Raw genomic sequence first — 15,339 nt, forward strand, 5'->3', positions numbered from 1 at the left:
GAGGACATTTTTCTAAGTCTGGGTACCTAAGTACTAGGTAACGCCAAACTAACATCTTCCTGACGTGCAGATTTGGGGGGCAGCCTGTTTGCAAAGCGTGTTTCCAGTAGTTTAGCAGAGTCTGGTCTCTCCTGCCACAAAGAATCTGACTGTCATTTGTTCCTGATTCCCAGAGAAATGGCACATGTGGAAGCAGGCCATAGAAAAAGTACTGTGCCTCCAAGTGTGCAGGACACCCAGCCCCCACTTAAATAAAATATACTTCTGTGGCCCTCACATCAGACAGTCCTGTATGCTGGCCTCTGCAGATCTTTAGGCCTGCTCTGGGTGCAGCACCTGAGGTTTGGCAGGCCTCCTGTTTGGTTATAATGCTCATGTTCCCATTTATTCAGCTATGTTTAGTTCAAAACATTTGTCTGTTACCTTGATGAATTGGGACATCGTGAGTGTTGAACTGGATTTTATTAACCTGAGCTCCATCAAAGCAGTGGCCATAAATGGGAAGCTCCTTGGGCAAAAATCTGTGTCCTTCACGGTGTTTTATTTTTTTAACCTTTAACTGAAGTATACATTACAAAAAAATAAACATTGTAATGGTACAGCTCAATTAATTTTCACAAACACCTGATCCAGAAATCCCAGCACTCCCAGACCCCTCAGAATCACTCTCTCTTCAGAGGAGGCCGCTGTCTGACTTCAAAAACCATAGCTTTCTGAACTTTATATATACAGTGCATTCTCTTCTGAGTCTGGCTTTCTTCATTCAACATTATGTTTTAGAGCTCCATCCAGGTCATTGTGGTTAGCAATAGTTTGTTCATTCTCATTATAAGCATACCTTCTTGTATTGCGCTTCACTTTATTGCATTTCACAGATACTGTGTTTTTTTACAAACTGAAGGTTTGTGGCAACCCTGCGTCGAGCAAATCTATTGGTGCCATTTTTCCAACAGCATTTGCTCACTTCATGTCTCTGTGTCACATTTTGGTAATTTGCAATATTTCAGACTTTTCCTTTGTTATTATATTTGTTATGGTGATCTATGATCAGTGGTCTTTACAACTTGCAGAAGGCTCAGACGATGGTTAGCATTTTTTAGCGATAAAATCTTTTTAATTAAGTTTTGTTCTTTTTTTTTAAGACAGAATGATATTACACACTTAATAGATCACAGTATAGTGCACTGGGAAACCCATAAGTTCGTGTAACTTTATTGAAATATTTACTTTATCACAGTGGTCTGGAACAAAATCTGCAATATCTCCAAGGTATACCTGTATTTTATGACATTCTTCTGTATGAATATGCCAGAAATTATATATTTTATATGTATATACATATATATATACATTCATTCAGCTGGGTTAATTTCCATTTGGAGTGTAGCTATGAACTTTTAAGCATTCCTTGATCTGTCATTTGAGGCTCATGTGTATGTGTTTTTGTCAGGTAGAATTGCTCTATATTTAAAAATGTGGGGCTTCCCTTGTGGCACAGTGGTTAAGAATATGCCTGCCAATGCAGGGGACACGGGTTTGAGCCCTGGTCCGGGAAGATCCCACATGCTGTGGAGCAACTGAGCCCATGCACCACAACTACTGAGCCTGTGCTCTAGAGCCCGTGAGCCACAACTACTGAGCCCGCGTGCTGCAACTACTAAAGCCCACGCACCTAGAGCCTGTGCTCTGCAACAAGAGAAGGCACCTCAATGAGAAGACCGTGCACCGCAACGAAGAGTAGCCCCCGCTTGCTGCAACTAGAGAAAGCCCACACGCAGCAATGAAGACCCAACGCACCCAAAAAAATAAATAAATAAAATAAATATTAAAAAAAAATTATGAAGTTTCAACTTCTCTTGATAAGTAAAGCCTTGCCACTGGGTGGCTCCTGTTTTTGCATGGCAACACTTGGCTGGGGCTGAGTGGCAGCTCCTCCTCTCAGTGGGATGTGTGCCTCCCACTCTCTACCTTTGCCTGTGCTCACACAGTGTTCCTCTCCCATGTCACTCTGCCAGCCTCTCCTCACCTCTCCTCTCAGTCATGGCATCTGCCCCGCCACCATCCGTCTAGGCAGGGTTCTGCCACCTTGTCTAGAGAGCTGGGAGGCACTTCCTGTGAGATTGTTTTTCTAAAGATGTGTTGCAGCCTCTCTCCTCTCCTCACTTGTGAGCCCTGAGCTTGTCTTCCTCCAGCATGTTGCTGTGATCTTTAGTCAGAAGGCTTAGGGAAAGAAATGGGCCCTGGAGTATAATGCAGGTGGTCTTTTTGGCTTACTCACCCTATTCTGCTGACATTGTGACTAGAGGTACAGCCCAGGGCCCAAAACTTCTCCCACAGTCTTGGAGCTGCAGGTGGGAAGCTTTACCTCACAACTGCAGAGATAGCCCAGCGTGCACAAACACACCATTTGGATATAAACGGGAGTTTTTTTCTCCACACCTTTGCAGGTTGTCATTCCAGACACATCAGTGTACCTCCTCTTCCCTAGAGTATTGTGAGGAAAAAAAATCTTCCTTTTATGGTTCCTATAAGGGTCCTATGAAGGGGACCTAATTCTTTTCTACATGTTTGTTTTTTATTGTTTGGGTTTTGCCTCACTGGGGCTTGGTCTAAATACTGGAGAATTAGTGTTACTATATCAAACAGTGTATTTGGGAATCATGAATAATCTGCACATTATTATGTTTTAAACAAGATAAGTTTCAAAATTAGAAAAGTAGTATTTGCTCTACTGACATTTTATGAACAGAAACATTGATTGCATAGAAGGAACATCAACACAAATTTTTTGCATGGCCCAATATATTCCAATCATGATGAAAATAAAAATAAATTGCTTAAGCCAAGCTTGCATATAATTTTTAAGACCCTTTCCTGACCTGCTAATGTAGAAATGGAGAACAATGGTCAAAGCCCAAACAAATGAGAACTGGAAAGGACCTTAGAAATCATCTCACGCAAATTAAAACTCCAATGGGTGAGGAGTAGGGGTGACTGTGGTCACATGAGACACCTTCCCAAGCTCAAGTATCACTAGGACGATTGAGTTTTATGATGTTTGTCAGCTGGTATCTGGTGCTTCCTCCCCTGTTTACCTTAACCTTCTGAGTACATTGGAATGGATTGTGTAATAGTCTCTCATAGTAGAAATTACAAGGAAAATTTTGTCCATCCGTTTATTCAGAGAACGGTGTTAAGTGCCATGAAGAAAAGCAAAATGGGATGGGGGATTGTCAGGGAAACCCTGAGGGAATGAGGAGATGTGCCTTCCAAATACCTAGTTTAAGAATGTTCTAGACCATCAAATCCCAGGGTGTAAATAATGTATGCTCTTTATGCATAACAGAGGTTGTATATAGTAGGCATTCACAAAGACTTCTGAAAGAAGTGAATTCATGGGTTTGATATGATTTTATGGGTTGTTTTGAATGTTCAAGCATCCTTCATGGTGGACTAGGCTCTGTGATTTATAATGAGAATTGACTTATGACAGTAGATCATGACCCATGGGCAGTATTCAGCCCACAGATATGGTTTGTTTGGAGCATATGGTATTTTTAAAAACCAGGAAATTTTATATCAAAGTCTAAATTTACCATATCTTAAAAACTCAGTTTGACAAAGCCGGCCCTGAATTCCTGTGCAGTTCTAGCAACTGGCTGAGCTCATGGCAACAGCCTTCTTCAGATGGGCTTCTGGTCCCTGGTTCTCAGCTCCCATTCTTCTATACCCTGTGCTGGTAAGGACTTGCTTCTGCAACTTGCAGGCTGAGCGCCTGTCATCATCCTGTTGGATGTTTTGCTCTGAAGATGAATTAATGCCATAAATTGTCATTTAAAATGAATTGAGTTGAATTTATAAAAATGTAGGTATCAAATTTTTTAAGTAATGCCTCAAAGGTCAGTTTGCTTTCAGGAATGGGTGCAAGTAATGGTTTTGTTTTAAATAAATTTCCAGGCTCTTTCAACTGAGAAGACCTAAAAGCAGTGAGCGCATCTAACTTCCAGATCTGTGTTTCTAAGGGCCGTTTTTCATTAGAAGGAGCAAGGCCCCTGAGAAAAATGTCAAGTAATAGATCAGGGCCAGGGAATCTGTAAAGTGTGCCTGAAACATTTCATCATACCAGCAGGCACAAAAGCACTCAGAGATTACTGCGGACTGTGAACAGAACATAGAAGCTAGGTGAAGGCACAGTTTGAATACCTCAAATAAGAATGGCAATGGATTATAACACATCAAATGCAAAATCCTTTTTATAACAGAGGGAAGAGGGTCAAAAGGGTCATAGCTTTTTCTGTAGAGGAATGCCAACTAATGAATACAGAAGGAATCACAGAGTTAGAAAATCACCACTGTGAAACCTCCAACATAGTCACTGATTTAGGCAAAGATGGGAGCTAAAACCACTAAGTGAAAGGTTATTGGATGGCAAGATATTCACACAGACCTAAAGTCTTACCTTGCAGGATATTTCTTTATTACAAGGAGATGAAGACACTACCTTAACCAATGTCTCAGCATCACCAATAACACGCCAGCCCGACATTTTGTGCCTCCTGATATGATACAAAAGGAAGTACATGACATCACCTATGTGGGATTCTTGGCAAAAACGTTTCACCTAAATCTAATCATAAGGAAACAATCAGACAAATACATATTAGGGGACATTCTACATGATAGCTGGCTTGGACCCTTCAAAAAGTGAAGGGGTGAAACACAGGCAGAGAATTGCTACTCTAGATTATAGGAGACTAAAGGCAAGTGAACTCTGATTAGATCTTGAGCCACATATACACACACAACACACACAGCAATTTAGGACATTGTTGGGACAGTTGGGAAAATCTGAATATGGACCGTATGTTGAAACTGAATTGATGTTAAATTTCTGGGGGTTGATAATGTGAGAGAATGTGATCATTGTCTCATGGTTATGTAAGAAAATGTCCTTGTTCTTAGGAGACTTATACTGAAGTACTAGGGTGACATGATATCTGCAACTTACATTCAGATGGTCCAGCCCCTGTACCCCACAAATACATATATATGTATAGACAGGGATATGGAAAGAGTGAAAAAGATAAAATGAAGGTGACAAAATATTAATTGGTGAATGTAGGTGAAGAATATGTAGATATTCACTGTATTCTTTCAACTTTTCTATGGCCATAAAAATATTGCTAAATAAATGCTAAATAGTTGTGGGAAATAAGGCAATTTGCCTTAAATTAATTTTAACTCTTTGATTTATCTTTGACTCTAGTGCAATATTTACATATAAAATTTATTTTAAGTTAATTAAGGTGTTACTCTACGTACAGATTCTTAGCTATTGTACAAGAATCCCTAGAGGATTTAAGATGGGTTTTATGAGCCTTTTGATACATGCAGAGTGTTTGTATATGTGTATTTTTCTGCATAGAAGGTCCATCATAGCTTCTATCATATCCTCAAAGGGAGGGGTCCATCCTTCAAATAGTTAAGAACTACTGACCTAGAGTAGATTTACAATTTATAATGCATTCTTTATTCTGAGTATCACATACTAGTTAGCATTTCAGACAGTTCATGTATAAATTTTGTAATTGTGAATGTAATTCTCAACTTATGTAAAGCAAATGAACCTTCAGCAGATTCCAATTTATAAAAAGATTTGCTTGTATCAGCTGATAGTTCAATGTAAGTTTATTTGACCACAGAGATTCTGTTACTTAGAAACACACCATGACATTCTAATAACATGATGTATTCCTTTTCTTTTCCAAACTAATATGCGTTTAGAGCAATCACATGTTATTTTTAATGCAGTCTGCTTTCCCTTGTGTGGATTCACATTCTTCACATTTTGTGCAAAGGGAAAAATATGCTAGACTGTAAGTTTTTTAATCCATTTTCATGTAGAAAGGGAAACATAATGTCAAAGAAGAAACAGTCATGCCTTTATTTTTTAGTTGTGTAATCACTAAGCTCTATTAATCTAGTTAGAAACATTCACCTCTTTGCACATAACAGTGTGTGACAGACCAAATTCCAACATGACTTATAGTTTCAACTGTTCCTGTACAGCATGTTGAAGCAACGACATGTGAGTAATATGTTAGATAGAATATGCCAAAGCGTTGTTTAAGACATATAGGATGAAATGTATACTAACACATATCTATACTGTTTACAGTAGATTTTAGTTGCTCTGAAAATCTTTCACAAATGCCTCTGGGTCTGTTGGAGTAGGTTTAGTCAGAGCTGATGTTTACAAGGATAGTAAATACTTAAACTCCCCAGGAGAACCATCTGCCCAGGCTTACATGCAGACTCTTACTGTATCCCCGTAGACCCACTTGTGGGTTATCTCTGAGGTAGGAATCCATCTGCAGGACAGGTTTACTGATCACATATTCTTCTAGTTTGGCTATTTTAAATACAGTTTTTTCTCCCTTTTTGGTGTTATATTATTACAGTGAATCACACTTATAAGTCAGAATTACTTTTGTTTCCTATAATCAGGATTTTTTTTTAATCTGCTTCTAAACTATTGCCATATCTATGACAATAAGTAGTTTAGATTCTATGAGTCCTGGTTTTACTCTGTGTTTAGAGAGTCCTTGCTCAAGTAAGGCTCGAGCCCTTGCTTAGCCCTTGTGCTAAGCTGGTTTCATTCTGTTCTGTCTGATGGATATGAGCATGCAGTGACACAGCACAAAGACTGCCAAGCTCAAGAGAGACGCTGATATGGCTGCAGAGTCCCACTTGAGTGCAGCCGTCTACAGAGAGCATTTGCTGACTCCTGCCCTACTGTAATAGGCCCACTCCTTTTTCCACTGTATATCACAATCTAAGGAATCAATCTCCTTTAATAGTTAATATCTACCGTATTATGAGACTTGGCAGCCTTGAGCAAGTCACTGAACCTTCCTACCTGCTGGTTTCCTAATGCCTATCCATGAAGGAATGGACACTCATCTGACGTCCACCCTGTGCTCAGTACTGTCATGGACATCACCTTATTTAACCTTCCCAGCAGCCTTGGTAGGCAGATGTTCTCCTCAGTTTCATGGGCAAGGAAACTGGAAATCAGAGTCTAAGTAACTTGACCAAGCCCACAGCTAATAAGGATTCCAGTTCAGACCCAAGATACTCGTTCTTGTTTTTTCATTTCAAGAGATGGACCTCATGTTTCACAGACTTCTAGGGTTTAAGGGCCCCTGGAGTCATCTGGTATATGTTAGAGCTGGCCAGAAACTTCTATTTTCATAAGTACTTTTAATATTTTTGAATTTTAAGTTGACTGAGAGTCTGAATTCAACTATGGACAGATGAATAATTCAGTTATCACCAATTTGTAAGTACTTCTCCTATGAGGAAACTTTCTGTTTTCTAAATAAGGGAAAGAGATGGAATAGATATCATAGAGGGTTTTACCCAGCCCTTTGAGGTTTCACTTAAACAGCAGAACATGAGTATTTCATTCTTTTATGTCAGCATCTATGAACCTAGTAATTCATGTTGTTTAAATGATGGCTTTGGAAAACATCGTCAAAGTTGCTGTTATGGAGAACAATCAGTTGATTACTAAGTATTAACAGTTGTCAAAGCATGACTTAATTTTTTATAAAATATACTCTGGGGCTTCCCTGGTGGCGCAGTGGTTGAGAATCTGCCTGCTAATGCAGGGGACACGGGTTCGAGCCCTGGTCTGGGAAGATCCCACATGCCACGGAGCAGCTGGGCCCGTGAGCCACAACTACTGAGCCTGTGCATCTGGAGCCTGTGCCCCGCAACGGGAGGGGCCGCGATAGTGAAAGGCCCGCGCACCGCGATGAAGAGCGGTCCCCACACCGCGATGAAGAGTGGCCCCCACTTGCCGCAACTAGAGAAAGCCCTCGCACGAACCAAAGACTCAACACAGCCAAAAATAAATAAATAAATAAATAAATAAAGTAGCTATAAAAAAAAAAATAAAAAAAAAATATACTCTGTGCCTTCTAATGTCCATGTCAGGAAATATTAATAAGAGAAATTATTCCTTATTAATTTTATGACCCTATATAAATCTTTATTGCTTTTCCTTTAAAAATCCTTAAATTTTGCAGATTTCTTTTTGTCTTGTTTAGGAGTAGTATTAATATCAACTTTGGACAACTCATGAGCTGATCGTTTAGACTGAGGAATCAACAGTCATTTTAGTACCTACTTTGTACACAGAATGCAGGGATCCAAGAAATGAATTGTCTCTCTTCTAAATTTTACAATCTTTTGGGGAAAACAAGATACACCTCCTACCCATCTACCGTACAACACCCCACATGCAAAGAAATAATCAATGCAGACCTAACTCATAATACCAGATCTGTCTTTCACGAGGTTGGTGGAACAGATGCCAAGTGCCGAAGGGAGGGGTCACTTCCCAGGGAGCTGGGCTTCTAGGCACAGCTTGTCTTGTGCCTTGGAAGTTCCTTGAGGTCAGATCATATGGCTCAAGTCAGATGGAGACTTATGGTGTACTTGCTCCCCTTGAAATTGGAAGTCGGTGCTCATTAGGGTTCCGCTCCCCTGCCCTTCTCTTCACCTGCCCCTCAATGTGTATCCTTTCCTTTGGATTCCACTCCAGCTGAGTGCATTCCCATCCTCCTGCCTGAATTCCATGGTGACCACCCCCCTCAACTTCAACATATTCTCACCCAAACTGTCCCTTTCTCACAGCTTCTCAGCAGTATCAATGAGACTCAGAACAGTTCTCCTTTTTGTCTCCTTTTCTCTTCTTTGTGTGTGTCCCTTACAGGGTAGATCGCTATCCACTAGTAGTTCTTCTCTTTTCTTTTCTTTATTCTCTTTCTTTCTTTTTACATTCAATCAGTTCATTTTATTTTTAATATATTCTCAGTTATTCATGGCTCATAATGTCCTTCTGAGATTGAGCCCCTCAGAAGACCACAGATGGTCACTAATTATGGCATACTTGCCCTCAGACTTAATCTCCACGATGAGAATGTAGATATTTTTTTCTTTCTTTCAAACTCTCTGTCATACCTATTCCTGTTCCTGCTTGTTCTTCCTGTCACCTGTGCTGTGTGGGCCCCACTTATTCTGTTTCTAGATTATTACAGTGGTGGCTCTTTTTCCTTCCTGAAGCCATTGCTTTCATGACATACTCCTCCCTTCAGAGGTTTTTGGTGGTGCACTACATTTCTCATCACAGTAAGTCTGGTCTCTTCTTACTGGCCTTCCAAGCCATCCCAGGCCTCTTATTTCCTGTATAATCTTTCCTCCATTGGTGAACCTCAACTATGCTTGGCTCATGCCTCTTTTAGTCAGTCATTCCTTCCCCCTCAACTGATTCAAATCCTATTTCAAGGCCCAGCTCAAGCCTGTTGATCTTTTCTTCTCCAAACTCAGTGCTAGTTATTTCCCGTATCATATATACCACAGGCTTTCTTTATTACTCCTGATCTAAATTTGTCAATTCAGAGAAACCATTTTTGCCTATAGCACACAGCATTATGCTTAACATAATGTGTGGCACCAGTAAAAATTTGGGATTTTATCCTTTAGCCATATACCCATCATCTGTGGCTTAAGTTTCCACATACTTACCAAATCTAAAATTATCTTGAAACAAGCATTATAATTTATTAACACTTCCCAATGAACTTAAAGGTTTATACTACATAGTTTGAACAGTTACTGGAATAATCACATTCTTATGTGTGAATGGGGTATCATCCTCACTGCTCTCAGTGGTGTCCATGCAGACCAGGGGCAGAGATTTCAACTAGTGTAGTGGGTGGTGTTTTCCATGTTAATACAAGCAGTCATCCCTAAGAGTAGTTAACTTTAACCTCACAAGCCTGACTCCTCAGGCATGTGTGTAGAGTCATTTGACAATACAAGCCCAGGGAGAGATTGTTGTATCTTCTTGCTCCTGTTGGCAGCGCCTGCCAAACCAGGTGCCCTGCACCCTCAGATTTAGAGGTGTGCCATACGCACGCTCAGGTGTCCAGACTTCCCACTTTGGGGGCTTCATTCAGAAGATGCATGTTAAGTCCAGACTCAGCCACCTACTCCCTGTCGTTCCCAAGTGCCACACACTCACCCTCAGGACGCTGGGGTCATCCTGACCTGCCTGCTCCACAGGGAGTGACACAGTCTGACAGAGACGAGGACGTGAGCCCAGGCTGTGCACGCTACAACACTGTGCCATGTTGCGCCTGTCCTACAGAACACGCACTCATGCTGACTGCCTTTCAGGGTGTTTCAGGTTGGAGGTCAGTAGTCTTTGGTTGTGGCAGAAGTGCGCAGGGCTGATCCCACCCTAGGAGCTCCAAAGGAACAGACACGTCTACTAAACTTCCTTGCCCTGGCATACTCAGAGGTTGGCTGTGTCCAGGCAGCTGTAATCTGCATACCTGAGAAGCGTTTCTTCAGACCAGAGCTCTCCAGCGAAGTTCTCTGAAAGTGTGGGAGGAGCTGAGCAGAGGATAAGGACCAGGGACTTTGGCTGAATGTTCCTTATGATTCTTAAAACTTGATGTGTGATTTATATAGTACCTTGTCTACTGGTTTCAAGAAATAAGGGTGGGGGCTTCCCTGGTGGCGCAGTGGTTGAGAATCTGCCTGCTAATGCAGGGGACACGGGTTCAAGCCCTGGTCTGGGAAGATCCCACATGCCGCGGAGCAACTAGGCCCGTGAGCCACAACTACTGAGCCTGCGCGTCTGGAGCCTGTGCTTCGCAACAAGAGAGGCCGCGATAGTGAGAGGCCCGCGCACCGCAATGAAGAGTGGCCCCCGCTTGCCACAACTAGCGAAAGCCCTCGCACAGAAACGAAGACCCAACACAGCCAAAAAATAAATAAATAAAATAAAATTAAAAATAAATAAATAAATGTTTAAAAAAAAAAAAAGAAAAGAAATAAGGGTGGTTAGGGAGGCAGGCAGGAGCAGTGGCAGCTAACCCTTTCTGATGGTAGCAAAGCTGTTTTGTCTGAAGAGAGTCTGTGTACTTCCTCTTCAGGGACACTTCCACCCCAGGGCACCATGAACTCCTAATGAGCCATGCTTGAAAACCACTGATGTGTTCATCAATGCATTTATATTCACACAGCATGCTATTTTATAATTGAATCGAGTGATCTCAGAAAAGTAAAATGACTGCATAATTATTGGAGACCAAGATGGGCACCCAGGTGTCCTGATTCCTGGTGTAATTATTTCCTTATGATTCTAGGCTATATGTTTTTTTTAACCACATCTTATCTTTAGTGCTTTTTGAAATATTTTAATCTACAATAAGCCAAATCTCAAAATTGAAAAGTTAGTTAGTACTCCTTGTACTTATGTGCAAAGATGACACACCATTAATATTTTCAGACCATAGCTGGGCCAGGATTTCCTTAGTGTACATATGTATTAGTAATTACAGCATATTTCTGAAGCCAAACAGAACACCTCTTTATTTTAAACATTATATATCATGAAGAATGTTTGCTATATGGACATTTATCACTTTTTTAAAAATGGAATTAAAGCTTCTATCCAGAGCATGATGAAGTTTCAAAGCAAACAAGTTCAATGCTAGACATATTTTATATTTTAAATTATAAAATCAGAAATAAAAGCATCTTCCAACTTAAAAACAAAGCTTTCATCAGTCATTCTGATTTTTAGCCTTTCTAGAGATTCCGCTCCCAACAGGGTGTCCCTGAGTGCACGATAGGGTCTCAGTGTGTTCCTGGGCCTGGTATTACTCCAAGGCTTCCAGGGATTGCTGTGTCTTAACTGCAACTTGTGCTGTTTGCACACTCTAGAAACCCACGATCTGGGAGTACCCCCAGGGCCAGGCAGAGGGACCTCAGGAACCCAGCATGCTTCATTGTATCACCAACCTGTTCTGCTGACTTCATCACACTTGGCCTGTTTTGATTGTCTATTTGATTTCCTGCTTATTGCCCCTAACACAGCATGCATCGCCAGAGGGCAGAGACCTCATCTGATCTATTCATCCCTGTCTCTGTAGAACAGCACCTGGGACACATCTGATTAAAGTCAGAATGAGAAATGAATGCTGGAGTGTTTCAGTGTTGTCCAGGATGCTAATTCTTTTGACTCACCTTATTCAGTTTGAGTCAGTTTGAGTCCCCTCTGACACTAATTTTGTTTACTGTTTAGTTTGCCACTTATGTCAATGTGTTTATATTCACACAGCAAGAAGCATTGCACAGGGGTTCTTGTTGATTAAATGAATAACCATATCTTCTTGTTTTCATCTGTCTCTTACATTCAACTTGGCCAATTTAAATTAGCAATGCTTCTACATTCCTAAACTAGTTGTAAATCTCAACTTTTGTTCCATAGGATTTTATTTCTCTTCTTAGCCACTTGGCTTAAGCCTTTGACCCTTGACTCTAACAGTTTGTATCATATTATTATTCTTGTTCATTTTGTAATCTCAAAAACCTAGATATTAAGAAAAGGGGCTTAGAAATAACATTAGCTTAAATGGGATAAATCAAACTTACACATCTTGAAAGCTGTCCAAATAATAATCAACTTTGGTTGAATATGCTGGTTTGCTGGTTGCTGTCAATTTTATATGAAAGGTTGGCAATTACAAGTATACTCACCTTTCATACCACGCTTCCCAGATGCTTTTTATTCTCTGGTTCTCGTAATGACCCTGTGAAGTGGGGCTGGAAGGTTCTGAGGATGGTGAGGGAACTATTAAAAAATTGAATAACTGAAGTTTGAAAAATTAGAGTAACCTGCCCAAGGGGGCCAAGCCTAGAACTTAAGTTCCTAATCTGGTGTTTTTTCAAGGTACAAAACTGAGAGTAACAAGAAAAGTCAACGTGGTTTCTGTATGTGTCTTTTACAAATTACTTTAGAAATAAAGATAAAAAGATCATTACATAATGAAAAGTTTAATATATTGTATGGTTTTGTTAGGGTCTAGTATATAGTGAATACTAATAGCTTTATGTTAAATTGAACTGAGTAAAAGGATACATTTGAGCAAATTAGGGCAAAGAAAAGAAGTACTAACAATGACCAGAGGAGCAAAAATTTTTTTTAATTTATGCATTAGGTTTACATTTACAAGGTTTAGTCAAGGAAAATTAACATATATTTTAAGCAAACTCCACTGCTTCCCATAAAATCTTTTGATCTTGAGCAAAGAATAATGAGGGTGATCTTAAAATACTGTTAAACTTTTTAGACTTACAGAGAAATTTTAGACTTACAGAAAAATTACAGAAATCATATAGAATTCACATATACCCTTTTCCCAGCTTCCCCTAATGTTAATAACCACATACTTAGCCATAGTACAATTCTCAAAACCAGGAAATTAAATTTATAGTAGTGTTTTAGTTTCACACGTGTAATTAATAGAAGGAACTAAAGCTAAGACAATAATTAAGTTTATTTATACCAGTAATTGTATCATAGGGTCTTATAGAAAATTAATAAATTATTGCTTTAACAGTAGAATAATAAACAGAACACTAGTTCATAAATTCTACCTATTATTTTTTCCTGTTATCAACTTCTTGGTCTTGAACCATAATATACGTAATTTTTAAAAGGACTCAGGGAGTTCTTAGCTAATAGCAATACTAAGATCTGTTGTAAAGGACATGCTTATTTTGTTCTAGATTCTCCCAGTCTAGTTCAGTAGCACACAACATCCTATTCTCATGAGAAAACTTTGCAATGAGATGGCTTCTTTCTAGAGTGTAACACTGAAACCTTCACTAAAACTGCTAGAAGAGTAAACCTTGTAGATATGTCTGGTTGTTCTTATGTGCGTTGGCGAATCAGGTTGGCTAGCATAATGATACTAAGTATAACATGACATTATATCTCTCTCATTGATGAAAGATGCTACTGAAACAGATATGTGAGTATAATTTACAAATAACAAAGAAAAATGTGGAATTACTTGATATTTTGTGGTTTAAGAACGACACTTGAATATGATCTTATGCATGAAAATGCATAGGATGATATTTCTCTTGTTTTAATATAGTTGTTTTCAAGATGAAGATGTTCCAGGGTTGAATCACCATCTTCTTCAGAATTGCAAATTTGTTCTGGAAGAATATTCCTAAGGAAAAATAGACATGCAAGTCATAAATGATCCAAGTAATATTCTGCCTTCATAATTTAGGAGCTAAATTTTATATTTCTTTTAAAAACTCTTTTGTTTTTAAAATAAAATTGGATCCTTTTCTTATACACCATAAAAAAATTCAAATATGTCAAAGATCTACATGTGAAAAAATGAAGCCATAGAATAGTAGAATAAAACATGTTCATACCCTGGGAGTGGGGGAAAAATCTTCCTATGTGTGACTCAAAAACCAGATGCACTAAAAGAAAAGATTAATAAATTGACTACAGGTGTTTTTTTTTTTAAATGCAAAGTTAAAAGACAAATCACAAACTAGGAGAAAGTGTTTGCAACTTATATTACAGATAAAGGGCTAATATACAAAGACCTAAAAACCTAGGAGGAGAGGGAAATGAGAAAAAAAAAAGATACCTGGGTAACCAGTTTACAGAAGAGAAAATGAAATGGCATGTAAACGTGATGCTTAATTTCATTCATGATAAGAAAGATGTAAATTGAAATGATACTGGCATACCACTCTCACTTACCAGATTTGCCCAGCACCCTCCCAAAAAAATCCAAAAGTTCATTAACATGTTCTGATGGTGAGGCTCTATAGGATCAAACATCACTGAAGGAAATTCAAAACAGTACAGCCCCATGGATAGGAATTTGGCAGTATCCAGCAAAATTACATGGGCATTTTATACCTTTCACTCAGCAATCCCACTTCTAGGGATCTATCCCAAAGTTAGATTGGAAAAATACAAAATTACATTTGAACAGAGTTGTACATTGTGGCATTATTTATAGTATAAAAAAATGGAAACAATCAAATGTCTATCAATAAGGAACTGGCTGAATAAAATGTCCATATAGTGGAATACTATTCAACTGTAAAAAGGAATGAGGAAATTCTCTACATACTGATATGGAGTGATAGCCAGGATATACTGATAATTTTTAAAAGTGAAGAACAGAAAAAATATACACTCTTTCCAGAGAGAGAGAAAAAAATAATAATCCTTTTCTGTAATAATTTGTATAATAATTGTGAGAGGCAGTGGGGAATATGAATGTGTGTATGTATGCTTATATTTAAAAAAAAAATAACACTGGGATCATCAATGGGAAATTAATTTAAAAGTTTAGGGGCTTCCCTGGTGGCACAGTGGTTAAGAATCCACCTGCTAATGCAGGGGACATGGGCTCGAGCCCTGGTCAGGGA

General features: G+C 39.2%; 2 protein-coding genes across 6 annotated transcripts in view; one reads left to right on the forward strand and one right to left on the reverse strand.

Annotated features, from left to right (window-relative positions):
* Positions 1-15,339, forward strand: part of CENPP (centromere protein P) — a 218,102-nt gene that overhangs the window by 128,193 nt on the left and 74,570 nt on the right. The gene's annotated exons all lie outside the window — the stretch shown is intronic.
* Positions 13,043-15,339, reverse strand: part of ECM2 (extracellular matrix protein 2) — a 37,042-nt gene continuing 34,745 nt past the window's right edge. For all 4 annotated transcript variants that reach the window (XM_057547767.1, XM_057547766.1, XM_057547768.1 and 1 more), the window contains exon 10: positions 13,043-14,105. In XM_057547767.1, coding sequence (XP_057403750.1) covers positions 13,937-14,105 — 169 coding nt within the window. In that variant the 3' untranslated portion in view covers positions 13,043-13,936. The remainder of the gene's footprint in view (positions 14,106-15,339) is intronic.

The sequence above is a fragment of the Balaenoptera acutorostrata genome, chromosome 6 (assembly GCF_949987535.1).
Source record: "Balaenoptera acutorostrata chromosome 6, mBalAcu1.1, whole genome shotgun sequence".
Classification (NCBI taxonomy): Eukaryota; Metazoa; Chordata; class Mammalia; order Artiodactyla; family Balaenopteridae; genus Balaenoptera; species Balaenoptera acutorostrata.